Here is a 14,690-nt window from a genome sequence, read left to right on the forward strand (position 1 = left end):
ATCCAAAACAGTCCAGTGGAGCCTGAGCGGTGGGTGTTGCCTTCTGACACACTTCTGGTGATATCAGGGGGTGTGGCATATGCAAATAAGTTATGCAAATGAGTTATGCTAATGAGCTCCTGCACCTCTTTTTCTACGAAATGACCCCTGGGCAACCCTATGTGTGGATAGCCTAGGGGTGTGTGTGTGTGTGTGTGTGTGTAGGGTTGAATCCAGGTTCCAAAATACCTGGAGGCTTGAGAGTAGAGCCTGGGAGAGAGGGGTTTAGCAAGGAGAAGGACCTTGGTAGGGTATAATGTTGCACCGTCCACCTTCCAAAGCAGCCATTTTCTCCAGGAGAAGTGGAATACATATTTTAAATACATTTTTAGAAGATAACGAATAAGTGATTTATGTCGTCTGGAGATCAGTTGTAATTCTGGGAAATCTCCCGCCACTCACCTGGAGGCAAATTGACACTGAGTGTCCAAGGGCGGGGCACCCGCCCAGAGCCTCTTTCTAGAGGCCGTTGTATTTATTTCCACAACGGGCCTTTTCCCTAGTATATATATATATATATATTAATTTGCTGGCTTCTGCTGATAGCCGAAAATTCATGGCCAAAAGTGAAACAGCTGTAGTAAAGGTCTGGCTATTAAAGTTTGGGAAATTTTTGTGATTTATAATCCCACAGGCATATCGGGCTGCAACATATGACCTTTGCTTCGAATGCAATTTTCCTGAATTTACTTAACATTATTTTTATACTGCCTCATAGCCAGGAATCTTAAGCACAGCTAACAATATAATCTTTTTATAGAACCTGTCAAGAGAAGTAAACGCAATGAAACCTGAATGATCCATACAAAAAAGCAGCGCAACCACGTATTTTAGTCTAAAGTTTATCTACGTTTGTAAGCCACCTTGATAGAGGGAAGGTGGCATGGTACAGACTAATCTTGTCAGAACTGGGAAGCTAAGCAGGGCTGGTATTCAGAAGGGAGACCACCAAGGAAGACTATGCTGAGGAAGGTAACAGCAAAGCACCTCTGCTTTTCCCTTGCCTTGGAAGCCCCTTGCTGGGGTTGCCATAAGTTGGAAGTTGGAAGCTAAGCAGGGTTGGTACTTGGAAGGGGGACCGCCAAGGAAGACTATGCAGAGGAAAGTAATGGCAAACCACCTCTGCTTCTCCCTTGCCTTGGAAGCCCCTTGCTAGGGTTCATAGGTTGGAAGCTAAGCAAGGCTGGTACTCAGAAGGGAGACCACCAAGGAAGGCTCTACAGAGGAAGGCCATGGGATGGCCATAAGTTGGAAGTTAAGCAGGGTTGGTAATTGGAAGGGAGACCACCAAGGAAGGCTCTGCAGAGGAAGGCAATGGCAAACCACCTCTGCTTCTCCCTTGCCTTGGAAGCCCTTGCCGGTGTGGCCATAAGTTGGCTGTGTCTTGACAGCCCTTTACACATACACACAAGCCACCCTGAGCTCTGTCAGGAAGGCAGGTGGCGAATCAGTGTTTTAAATAAATATATAAAAACAAATGCAACAGATTTCTAGTTTTGGCTGTTCACTAAGTTGACCTGACCATGCCCACTTTCATTTTTTTGTGCATAATCAAAACATTTAACTAATCAAAATTAAAATATTAAGAAGCAGGAGCAGGGGCTGCTTGAAAGGGATGCCTTAATGAGACTTTTCGCCGACTGTTTATTGAAGCCCATAGATGGCAAATTTCAAAGTCAGTGCAAGCCACAGTAAATGGTTTGGGTCTGTTTCAGACAGGTTCCCTTCTCACCCAGAATGGTATTCTCTGTTAGACAGGCTGAAAATTGGGCATTGCCCACAGTTATCCCAAGACATTGTCTGAGCTGCTATGACGTCATCATAATGGGACATTTAAAGAGGGAAAGAAAGAATCCATCCACCTAAGGTTGGCAAGTAGGGTTGCCAGGCCTGGGCTGCGAAATTCCTAGAGAGTTTGGAGGTGGAGTCTGGGGAGGGCTTGGTTTGAGGAGGGGAGGAATCTTAGCAGGGTATAATGCCAGAAAGTCCACCCTCTAATGCAGGGGTGTCAAACTCATTTGTTATGAGGGCCAGATCTGACACAAATGAGACCTTGTTGGGCCGGGCTATTTGTGTCACAAAATGTAACGCCAGGTAGCGGAGATATAAACTTTGGTGTAGTGGTTAAGTGTGCGGACTCTAATCTGGGAGAACCGAGTTTGATTCCCCACTCCTCCACTTGCACCTGCTGATGTGACCTTGGGTCAGTCACAAGCTCTGGCACAGCTGTCCTTGAAAAAGAGCAGTTTGTGTCAGAGTTCTCTCAGCCCCACCTACCTCACAAGGGGAAGGGAAAGGAGTTTGTAAGCCGCTCTGAGACTCCAAGTGAAGGGTGGGGTATAAATCCAATCTCCTCCCTCCTCCTCCTCCTCCTTATAAAGGACACAAACACAAAGGGTTTTTTTTAACTTAAAATGAAAACATGCTTAAAACATCAGCTCTGTACACGGCAAACCTAATTTTGATTTATTGACATTCACCACAGAAATCTTGTGCTCAGAGTTCTGAGTCTAGGACCCAGGTTAAAACATGAAATGGCTGAGTGGTTAAGACAGTGTGGTAAAGCAAGCTATGATGCAGCAGCAGCAGCAGAACTGGAAGCACGAGATGGCCAGTTCCACTGCGGGCCTGATGGAAGCCCTCCGGGGGCCTGATCTGGCCCCCGGGCTGCAGGTTTGACACCCCTGCTCTAAAGCAGCCATTTTTCTCCAAGGGAACTGATCTGTGTCACCTGGAGATTAGTCGTGATTCCTGGAGATCTTCAGCCACCATCTGGAGACCTGATCCAAAACATTCTTATATTAAGAGTGTAGTACTCTAAATGACCATTCAGATCCTTTCCAAAGACACCAATGCAAGTAGTCCAATACAGTTCGACAAATTCCTAACAGCTAACAAATGTCCACAAAGCACAGTTGCTAAGAGGTGTGGTGACGGACTGCCCAGGTTCCATCCGTGTCCTTTCAGGACTTCATCAGGCCACCTCCAGTGATGGAGCACCAAGCTCTACATATTTCTCTTGACGGTATACGGCAGCCTACATCTATTCCAACCAGTTTGAATAATAGAGGCTCTAAACTTTCAGAATACCAAACAAATCAAGTGTCAAGTATTTTTGGGTACAGTGTCACAGTTTTTTTACTGTGTTGTTATATGCACAACCCTCTTTGCTGTACTTCCATTTATTTATTCTAGGCCATCTGGGGACGGGCAGCCCGAACTGAGAAGCCGCCATGCAGCTCCTGGTAGGGAGGTGAAGAGTTAGCTTGCCTGGAGAAACGCCTGGCTTTAAAAATGGAACCACCCAACAAAGGACAGTGTTTGGATCCTGTGAACACAGAATTATTTACAGTAAGGCTGGGAGAGCAGGAACCAATGGGTTCCTTGGGACGGTGGCCATGGAATGGAGGTTTCCTTGGAATCTCAGAGAACATTGATTTAGAAGAAGAAGACGAAGAGATTGGATTTATACCCTGCCCTTAAGGACAGTGTTTGGATCCTGTGAACACAGAATTATTTACAGTAAGGCTAGGAGAGCAGGAACCAATGGGTTGCTTGGGACAGTGGCCATGGTATGGAGGTTTCCGTGGAATCTTAGAGAACATTGATTTAGAAGACAAAGAGATTGGATTTATACCCTGCCCTTCACTCGGACTCTCAGAGCAGCTCACAAACTCCTTTCCCTTCCCCTCCCCACAACAGACACCCTGTGAGGGAGGTGGGGTTGAGAGAGCTCTGACAGAAATGGCTCTTTTTCAAGAACAGCTCTTATCAGAACTACGGCTTGCCCAAGGTCATCCAGCAGGTGCAAGTGGAGGAATGGGGAATCAAACCCGGTTCTCCCAAATTCGAGTCCGCGCACTTAACCACTACACCAAACGGGTGACTTATCACATGCTTGTGCACCAGGAAATGCACAGAGAGCAGGGACCTATATTCTGCAGCTACTCTCCACAAGTGGGCGTAGAGGCCAGGGCAGGAGGCTCCCAGTCAGAGCTTGGCCCCGATCCTGACACAGGGCAGAGGCGAGACAGCACCGCCCATTCTGCAGCCATCCATCTACCCACCCGGCTCCTCTCTCTCTCTCTCTCTCTGCCAAACCCACTTGCCGCCACCTCTCTTCTTCCCTGCAAAAGTCTGCACCTGGTCTTTAGCGAGGGACAGGCAGGCACATCTGTTCTCCGGGCGGCCTCCTTTGAAGTCTGCCACTTTCCATTCCAAGGGCAGGAAATCAAAAGGAAGCCACAAATTATCTTTTTTTTTCATCCCTGGCCTTTCTACCCGTAAACACTGGCAGGTGGGGCAGGCGGGACGGGGCTGTCGGTAGAGGAAGCAGGCCTGTGACTCCGGCACCATATGGGGGAACGGCGTGAAGCGAGAGGCGACTCTGGCAGGTCCACTGTCCAAAGCTGGCAGAGCGCTGGAGAAGAGAGTCTCGTTAGCGCTCCGGAAATCAAAGGTGGTCTTTTGATCGCAACCTGCAAAGGAGTGTGGGGAGGTGACCGGGTGGGAGCAAGGAACTGCTGCGCCCAGAGATCAAACGCATCCGTCATCAGGCAACCAGACCAGACGGAGGGAGGGGTACAATATATGTGTCAGGAGCTCACGCGGTGTCCGCTCAGCACGGCAGAGTCAGGAAGAGCAATGATGCGTGCTTGAGTGAACGGAGGCAGGCGGGCGAGGAGACAGGGCAGGCAGGGATGCCACGACTCCCACTACAGTGGCAAGCCCTATGCCACTGGGGTTGCCAGCATCCAGGTGGCACCTGGAGACTTTCCGCTATTACAACTGATCTCCAGGTGAACAAGATGATGATGATGAAGAAGAAGAAGAAGAAGAGATCGGATTTATACCCCGCCCTTCACTATCCAAAGGAGTCTCAGAGCGGCTTACAAACTCCTTTCCCTTCCCCTCCCCACCACAGACACCCTGTGAAGTAGGTGGGGCTGAGAGAGCTCTTGACAGAAACTGCTCTTTTTTCAAGAACAGCTCTTGTCAGAACTATGGCTTGCCCAGGGTCATCCAGCAGGTGCAAGTGGAGGAGTGGGGAATCAAATCCGGCTCTCCCAGATTAGAGGCCGCGCACTTAACCACTACACCAAACTGGTAGAGCATCTGCTTGGTATGAAAAAGACCCTAGGTGCTCCAGGAAGGAGAAGGAGAAGAAGTTGGATTTATACCCCGCCCTTCACTACCCAAAGGTGTCTAAGAGCAGCTTACAATCTCCTTTCCCCTCCCCACAACAGACACCCTGTGAGTTAGGTGGGGCTGAGAGAGCTCTTGACAGAAACTGCTCTTTTTCAAGAACAGCTCTTATCAGAACTACGGCTTGCCCAAGGTCATCCAGCAGGTGCAAGTGGAGGAGTGGGGAATCAAACCCAGTTCTCCCAGATTAGAGTCCGCGCACTTAACCACTACCCCAAACTGGCAGAAGCCAGCGGAAGGCAACCAAGATGGTTATGGGGTTGGAGCACCTTCCCTATGAGGAAAGGCTGAAGGGGCTTTACAGTTTAGAAAAGAGAGGACTAAGGGGAGAGAACATGATAGAGGTTTATTAAATTAGGCACGGGGTGGAGGGAGTTGACGAAGAGAACTTTCCCTCCCTCTCCCAAAAGTCTAGAACTTGAGGGCATCCAATGAAGCTGATGGGCAGGAGATTCAGAGAGTGATTAAAATGTGGAATTTGCCACCAGAGGATGGCCACAGGAATAAACAGCTTTAAAAGGGGATTAGATAGATTCTTGGAGGATCGGTCTATCAATGGCTACTGGCCATGGTGATTAAAGGAACTGGTTGGTCCCTGTGTGAGACAGGATGTTGGATTAAATGGACTATTGGTCTGATCCAGCAGGGCTCTTCTGATGTTCTTAAGCCCACAAGGCATTTGGAGGAGGAGGAGGAGACGGGATTTATACTCTGCCCTTCACTCGGAGTCTCAGGGCGGCTTACAAACTCCCCCCTACACACAGCAGACACACAGCAGCTGCAAGTGGAGGAGTGGGGAATCAAACCTGGTTCTCCCAGAATAGAGTCCGCACACTTAACCACTACACCAAACTGGCTCTCAGTCCTCCAAACCACATCTGGGAATATTAACTTCTTAGCAGACCCACAGACTGAGCACATATGCAAGGCCACATACTCTTTATGCAGGGTTGCCTGCTCTGGGTTGGGAAATACCTGGATATTTGGGGGGGTGGAGCCTGTGGAGGGCAGGGTTTGAAGAGTGGAGGGACCTCAGCAGGGTACAGAGTCCACTTTCCAAAGCGGTCATTTCCTCCAGGGGACGTGATCTTTGTAGTCTAGAGATCAGTTGTAAAACCAGGAGAAATCCAGGCTCCACGAGAAGGTTGTCAACTCTAATTGATAGGTGGTATGCATGAGTCCTACGATGTGTGTAAAAGCCAGTCGAGTCCATGTGTGAAGAAACATATATATCTTCCAATGAACTCCCAGAGGTCAGAGGCAGTTTGCCATTTCTGTCATGTTCCCTCTACCTCCTCATGTACTCTGAAAAGCCCTAGAGAATTCAGGTAATCAACAACTGTGAATTAGGAGAAAGGCAGTAGGATTATTCTTTATGGTTCTCAATTGGCAAAGCAAAATCCTTGCCTGATATTCCCACTTGCAATTTCTTGCTTTTGAACTGCTAGGTTGGCAGGAGCTGGGACGGGAGCTCACTCCGTCATGCGGCAACCCGGGTCTCGAACTGCTGAACTACTGACCTTCCGCAGCCTGCAGTTCAGCGTCTCAACCACTTGAGCCACCGCAGCTTAAGAGATTGCTTAACGGATGCTTATAGCTTTATTATCGTGTCACAAAATCTAGGTAATAAGTGCAGAAGGGGAGCTGTATTTCTCTTGTGGCTAAAATGTCTCGTGGCCCCATGAAGACTAACCCATTTCTAGTATAGCCTAAGCTTTCGTGGACTAGAGCCCATGTCATCAGAGGCATAGCCCAGGACTGATTTTCGGCACTGGAAATCAACCTCCCTGTGTTAAGTCCTGGCTTTCCACTCTGTTGAAATGGGGACTTTGCAAGAAGCCCATTCTACGCTATTCGTCACCTTCCATCTTTGCCAAGTTTTCCTGCCTCCTTTGATCTCCCAGCTGAAAGCCGATCCTGAAAAGTTGCGGGTTCAAAAGTAGGAGAATAAATGTCATCTTGTATATACATTTCCTGCTTATATTCCACCCCCACCCCCACCCAAAACGTCTCCTGCTTTAAATGTACTGCGTTCAGCTGTATAGGGATACAGCCTTCCAAAAAGAGGCAGAGAAATCCTTTCAATCCTTGACATCTTTATGTCGGTCACAGCAGGAGAATACCCCAGAGAAAGGAAGGGAAGAGAGGAACGGGTGTCAAAAGAACCCTTGGTTGTGTAGCTGTGCAACATCGCCATGGCAACAGGATGAAGGGATAGCCCTCAATACTGAGAGAATTCATTCAAATCCTTTATTAACTCAGCAGAGAGGGGGTGGGCAAGGAAAGGGAGAAACACCATGCCTTGGCTTTGGTTTCCCCACACCACACCACAGGCAGAAGGTTTTCAGCAAACGCTAAAGGTCAACACACAAAATTTGTCCCTTAAAAATATACACACACAGAGACGCACACAGCAGCGGCTTGGGTCATGTTAGGTCGTGCCATTAAAGCAGCTGACGGACGAGTCGTGTTAACATCCCGAAAAACTGTCTGATCTCTCTCAGAATCGGACCGCCTGTTTGCAGACTTATGCTCCGACCTTTGCCTGTGTGCCGAAGAAGAGCCCATCTGTACCTGCGGCGACTAATAACAGGAGCGACTTTCGCCCAAATACAAAACCTGTCAAATTGAGAGCCAGTTTGGTGTAGTGGTTAAGTGCGCAGACTCTAATCTGGGAGAACCGAGTCTGATTCCCCACTCCTCCACTTGCACCTGGCTGGATGACCTTGGGCAAGCCATAGTTCTGTCAGAGCTGTTCTTGAAAAAGAGCCGTTTCTGTCAGAGCTCTCTCAGCCCCACCTGCCTCACAGAGTTGTGGGGAGGGGAAGGGGTTTGGAAACCGCTCTGAGACTACGAGTGAAGGGCGGGGTATAAATCCAATCTCCTCCTCCTCTTTTTCTTCTCCTTCTTTGTTATCTTCATCTTCTTTGTCTTTGTCTTCACCAGTTTGGTGTAGTGGTTAAGTGCGCGGACTCTAATCTGGGAGAACCGGGTTTGATTCCCCACTCCTCCACTCACAGCTGCTGGATGACCTTGGGCAAGCCATAGTTCTGTCAGAGCTGTTCTTGAAAAAGAGCAGTTTCTGTCAAGAGCTCTCTCAGCCCCACCTGCCTCACAGGGTGTCTGTTGTGGGGAGGGGAAGGGAAAGGAGTTTGTAAGCCGCTCTGTGACTCCTTTGGGTAATGAAGGGTGGGGTATAAATCCAATCTCCTCCTCCTCCTCCTGGTTCGGCACGCTCAGGAGGCCGGAGTTTCTATAAACAGATACATTTTTGCATTCCCCAAACGACCCACTTCATCTTTGCGCCCCATGAGGAAAGCAGGCATTCGTCACTGTCAGAGGAACGCTCACAGAGACGTTGAAGGTGCTGCAGGGGAACTCTTCCTCCAGTACTCATATGGGGTGGGGAAAACTATTACTGGTCTTCTGAATTCTCACTGAGACAACTGCTGATTCAGAGAGGCTATTTAGCTGATGGGAGAGCTGCAGAAAGACATCAGCGAATCTTTCCTCATCCTGCGCGGGGGGTTGAGAGAGCTGACAGAGAGAACTTTTTCTCCCGTTCCCGAAATACTCGAACAAAGTCCCAAAATGCTAAAATAAAGTTCTCTTTGCCAGCTGTTGTGTTCCCTCTAAGCTGAGTTAGTGTGAGCTAGCTCACAGTTTTTTAGCCTCCGGCTCACACATTTTTGTCTCAGCTCAGGAAGGAGGGGTCCAGAGCAAACTAATTGATGCCGTAAGCAAATCGCTTGCTCACAACTTTAATGCCAGTGGCTCACAAAGTAGAATTTTTGCTCACAAGACTCCACAGCTTAGAGGGAACAAACTTCCCATCATTTTATAAATCTCTATCATGTCCCCTCTTAGTTGTCTCTTTTCTAAACTGAAAAATCTCCAGACTCTACAGCCTTGCCTCATAGGGAAGGGGCTCCAACCCCCTCATCATCTTGGTTGCCCCCTTCTGTACTTTTCCCGGCCTCTGCAATGTCCTTTTGAGGCACGGTGACCAGAACTGTACACAGTATACGAAATGAGGCCATGTCATAGATCTATACAGGGACCAGTGTTCCCTCTATGCTGAGTTAGTGTGAGCTAGCTCACAGTTTGTTAGCCTCTAGCTCACACATTTTGGTCTTAGCAAAGTCTTACATCATCAGGAAGGATGGTTCCAGAGCAGTCCTTCTAAGCTGAGTTAGTGTGAGCTAGCTCACAGTTTTTTAGCCTCTAGCTCACACGTTTTGTTCTTAGCTCAGGAAGAATGGCTCCAGAGCAAACTGATTTATGCAGTAGCCAAACTCCACAGCTTCTTCATTGCCTACGTGACAACACTCATGTGAGGCCTAGTGTGGAGCCTTACAGTCTAGGTTCTAGCATGGAAGTGTGAATAATGTGAGTTATAAAGTTGTTCAAGCCCATCTGGCCTCACCATTTGGCTTGCAACAGGAAATAAGGCACAGCATGTTATCAGAAAGACATCACAGGAGAAGGCAGAAGACTTTTAGAAATCAATATTTCTATACAACAGGGTCACCATAAGTTAGAAGCAGGTTGATGACACTTAACACACACACACACACACTCCAAAACTTTTAAATGGATGCTGTGGACTAAGATCCAGGTACTTAAAGAAATGTTGCTTGATTTCAAAATAACTTTGCTTCCAGGCTGGGCAGTGGAGCCATACTAGGAACTGGATGTGTCGTGTAAGACACAGTCTCTAAACTAGGAGTTCTGCAGTGAGTTGCTAAGACACAGAATATAGATTCAGGTGGGTAGTCGCGTTGGTCTGAAGCAACAGAACAAAGTTTGAGTCCAGTGGCACCCCTCAGACCAACAAAATTTAATTCTATAAGCTTTTGTGTGCATGCACACTTTTTCAGATCTGAAGAAGCGTGCATGCACAGAGCAGCTTATACCCAGAATTAAACTTTGTGGGTCTGAAAGGTGCCACTGGACGCAAACTTTGTTCTAAGACACAGAAGGTTCGCTCTGATGACAGGCAGGATTGATACCACTATTTCTACCAGGCCTGGCCAATCCGGAAGTTCCATATTGTTTGTCAGTCACGGTGGCTGGTGCGGCACACCGCTATTTCCTTTACGCACACAGTGCTCTGAGGACTCCCAATATGTGTCTTGCATACTACACTATCCCCTAACCACAGACAATGAGGTTTGCAGTTTGAGCACCAAGGTCGCCTGGCAAGTTGTTCTGCAGCACAACTGGCTTTTGTATGCTGGCCCATGACTGCAACCTCTCGCCTGTTCCCGTCAGTGACCCGGGCGGGAGACAGATCTCACCGCGCCACAGTGCCGCGCTCACTGAACGACTTGTCTGTGCTCCCAGCGAGGTGATGAGGCTGCAGATCCAAACTGTTGTTCATAAATTGTTAATATTGTTTCCTGTTCTAACGGACTGACTGGGAACGCTGCCAAGAAGTGAAAGCCAAAGGGGCCCACAGTTCAGACTTCCATATAAATGTGGGAAAAGAGATGGGGGGGGGGGAAACCCAAACATTTAAAGAAATCAATTAAACACCTGGTGAAAAAATAAAACAAAATGACCAGTCGTATATGTAGAAGGTAAATGGTATTTTTTGTTGGTTAGGGTTGCCAGCCTCCAGGCGGTGTCTGGAGTTCTCCTGTTACTACAATTGATCTCCAGATGATTCAAGATCGGCTCCCCTGGAGAAAATGGCTGCTTTGGAGGGCGGACTGTATGCCATTGGACCCTGCTGAGGCCCCTCCCCTCCCCAAACCCCACCCTCTCCTGGCTCCACCCCCAAAGTCTCCAGGTATTTTCCAACCCAGACCTAGCAACCCTAGCAGATGTAGCTATACATGGACTACTAATGGTATTAAAGGTCATGGATTTGTCTAATCTTTTCTTCTAAAGCTATTGGCTATCACCCCAAGTCATGGAAGTGAACTCCATGATTTAATTTGTAGAAGAATACTTTTGTCTTTTCACCAGTCCCAAAGCTACTGCCGGAAGGAAGGTGGCATGTTTTTTTGTTTTTTTAATTTATTAATTCAATTTATACCCCACCCTCCCCGTGTAGGCGGGCTCAGGTCACTTTACACAACATTTCATAAAAATGCAATTAAAACCTACCGTATATATCAATATGGCCTGATCCCATTGGATCTCAGAAACTAAGCAGGGTCAGCACTTGGAGAGGAGACCATCAAGAAAGGCCCTGCAGAGGAAGGCAATGGCCAGCCACCTCTGCTTCTCACTGGCCTTGAAGGCCCCTTGCCTTGGTCTGGTATAATATTCAATAATCCATCACAGGTTTTATGTTAATTCCAGGATTCTAGACTCTGGAGCTGTTCCAGTCCAGGTTTTACTCATGTCTGGAGATGAACTAGCTAGAACAGGGGTGTCAAACATGCGGCCTGAGGGCCAGATCAGGCCCACAGTGCAACTGGTTGTCTTCTGCTTCTTCTTTCAGTTCTGCTGCTGCGTCATTGTAGGTATGCAGCTTGAGTATGAACAGCATACTCAAGATTGCCACAGACATTTTGATGTAATAATTCAGAGCAAGAGGTGTCAGTTATTAGACACTGTTAAATAAACAAAATATTGCAAGAGTGCTAATGTTTTAAGCATGTTTTTCTTTTAAGTAAAAACAAAACCCTCTGTGTTCGTGTCCTTTATGAAGTTTAGATCTCCGCTACCTGGCATTACATTTTATTTATTTATTTTAAATATTTGTATCGTTTTTCACCAATATAGAAAGAAACATAGGTATATATAATGACATGCATCAAGAACGAATCATATTGAAATCACTAAACACATTGTATCCTTATAGACTTGTTACAATATATAAGAACAACAAATACTTTTTACCAAACTTTAAACTAGATCCAGCGTGAAAAGTGTATGTAATACACTTTTTACTAATTTGTGTGGTGTCTAAGAGTTGATGCAAGAATTCACAACTAGTCAGTAAGGTGTTTAAACTACAGAGGTATTGCTTATACAAAGCGTGCTTTATGAGTGTAAAAAAGTGAGATAGATTGGATTGGATGGTTGGCATTCTGTTTTTAGGATATATTCCAAGAATGGGAGCCATTTCTCATTAAAACTTGACTATCTAGGATATATTTCAGATTGTTGCAATCGGTCAGTGATCTTCTCCATAATGTAGTGGTCGCAGATTTTATTAATAACTTAAAACTACCTGGCATTACATTTTATGACACACATGGCCTGGCCCAACAAGGTCTCATTTATGTCAGATCCAGCTCTCGTAACAAATGAGCTCGACACTCCTGAGCTAGAAGAACTGCTGTGAAGAACTCTGGTTGGCCTTGTGTTCCTTCACTCATTCATCCTGTATAAAGGCCCTAAGTGTTTATTAAAGAGACCATCAGCATCTTCCTGGACAACTGCAGCATCTTACAAGTTGCCATAAGTCAGCTGCTACTTGACGGCATGTACATATATAAAATTAGTGCCCACAGACATCACTGGATGACCCTGAGGTCAACACTGTAAGGTACGAGCCCTGCTCCAAGTCTGGCAAAGGTAACGGAAGCAGATCGCCTGCCACTTACTTTCTGGAGGATGATGTGGGACATGGAAGCATTGGCGTGCACAATGATGGTGGCTGTCTTGTCATCCCTGATCTCCTTCAGCAGCGGCGTCGGGTCCCAGCTGTCGTCCAGCATCCGGACCGAGAGCGTTTCCTTGGAGATAAGGAACTGGCGGAGCAACTTCTCCAAGTTCAGAAGGCCTGGGGGCAAGAGGAAAAACATCAAAACAAAAACCCCTTTGAACATGCTGACTTTGTCCGAGTTTCTCCTTCCTACAGCCTTGGTAACCAGCGCTGGAAAAAAATACCGCAAGACGACAATATACTGCAGTATGAATCTGTGTGTACAGAGCCCCTCTAAGATTGAAAGAGAGAAAGCAGGACATAACCTTGTTTGACCATTTGGGATCAAGTCACCAGAAGAAGAAGAAGAGGAGGAGGAGGAGAAGAAGAGGAAGAGGAGGAGGAGGAGGAGATTGGATTTATACCCCACCCTTCACTACCTGAAGGAGTCTCAGAGCAGCTTACAATCTCCTTTCCCTCCCCCTCCCCACAACATACACTCTGGGAGGTAGGTGGGGCTGAGAGAGCTCTTCAAGAACTGCCCTTGAGAGAACAGCTCTGACCAGAACTTGTGACTGACCCAAGGTCACACCAGCAGCTGCATGTGGAGGAGTGGGGAATCAAACCCGGTCCTCCCAGATTAGAGTCCGTGCTCCTAACTACTACACCTAACTGGATCTCTTTAATGAGAGATTATTATAATGAGTCTGCCAGCCAGAAATGCTGGAGTTGACTGGAGTGGTCTATAGGGACCATATCACTTCAGTCTTGGCCCTTCTACACTGGCTTCCGATTTTGTTTCTGGGCACAATTCAAGGTGCCGGTCTTGACCTTCAAAACCCGATATGGTTTGGGTCCAACATACCTGAAGGACTGCCTATTCCCTTATGAACCCACCTGACCACTACAAGTCATCTTCACAGGTCCTGCTACTTCCCCCCTCGCCTTCTGAGGTTAGATGGGCGGTAAACCGGGACAGGGCCTTCTTGCTCATGGCACGAAAACTCTGGAAGTCTCTCCCCAGAGAGAGTCATATGTCCCCTTCTGTAGCCATCTTCAGGCGGCAGGTGAAGACTTTTTGTCTCATTTGGCATTCCCTCCACCATCCCTCCTTCCTAACCAATGTTTCAATTGCTGTTTTGATGTCATAGAATCCTAGACTCACAGAGTTGGAAGGGGCCATGTAGGCCATCTAGTCCAACCCCATGCTCAGTGCAGGATCAGCCAAGAGCATCCCTGACAAGGGTTTGTCCTGCTGATGCTTAGAGACCGCCAGCGAGGGAGAGCTCACCACCTCCCAAGGTAGCTGATTCCACTGTGGCACAACTCTGACTGTCAAAAAGTTTTCCCTAAGATCCAGCTGGTACCTTCCCACCCTTGATTTCAACCCATGATGGCGAGTTCTCTCCTCTGCTGCCAACAGGAACAACTCCCTACCCTCCTGTGAGTGAGAGCCCTTCAAGTACTTCAAGAGAGCCATCCTGTCCCTAAGAACATAAGAACATAAGAGATGCCAATGTTGGATCAGGCCAAAGGCCCATCCAGTCCAACACTCTGTATCACACAGTGACCAGAAATACCAGTGCCATCAGGAGGTCCACCAGTGGGGCCAGGACATTAGAAGCCCTCCCACTGTTGACCCCCCCAAGCACCAAGATGACAGAGCATCACTTGCCCCAGAGTCCCTATCTATACCTTGTGGCTAATAGCCACTGATGGACCTCTGCTCCATATGCTTATCTAATTCCCTTTTGAAGCCGTCCATGCTTGTAGCCACCACCACTTCCTGTGGCAGTGAATTCCAAGTGTTAATCACTCTTTGGGTGAAGAAGGACGTCCT

General features: G+C 47.5%; 1 protein-coding gene across 1 annotated transcript in view; it reads right to left on the reverse strand.

Annotated features, from left to right (window-relative positions):
- GRIK4 (glutamate receptor, ionotropic, kainate 4) overlaps nucleotides 1-14,690 on the reverse strand; it is a 311,636-nt gene that overhangs the window by 236,183 nt on the left and 60,763 nt on the right. The window contains exon 8 of the mRNA XM_015413813.1: nucleotides 12,810-12,988. Within this exon, the coding sequence (XP_015269299.1) occupies nucleotides 12,810-12,988 (179 nt within the window). The remainder of the gene's footprint in view (nucleotides 1-12,809; nucleotides 12,989-14,690) is intronic.

This window comes from Gekko japonicus, unplaced genomic scaffold, assembly GCF_001447785.1.
Source record: "Gekko japonicus isolate JY-2015 unplaced genomic scaffold, Gekko_japonicus_V1.1 scaffold890, whole genome shotgun sequence".
Classification (NCBI taxonomy): Eukaryota; Metazoa; Chordata; class Lepidosauria; order Squamata; family Gekkonidae; genus Gekko; species Gekko japonicus.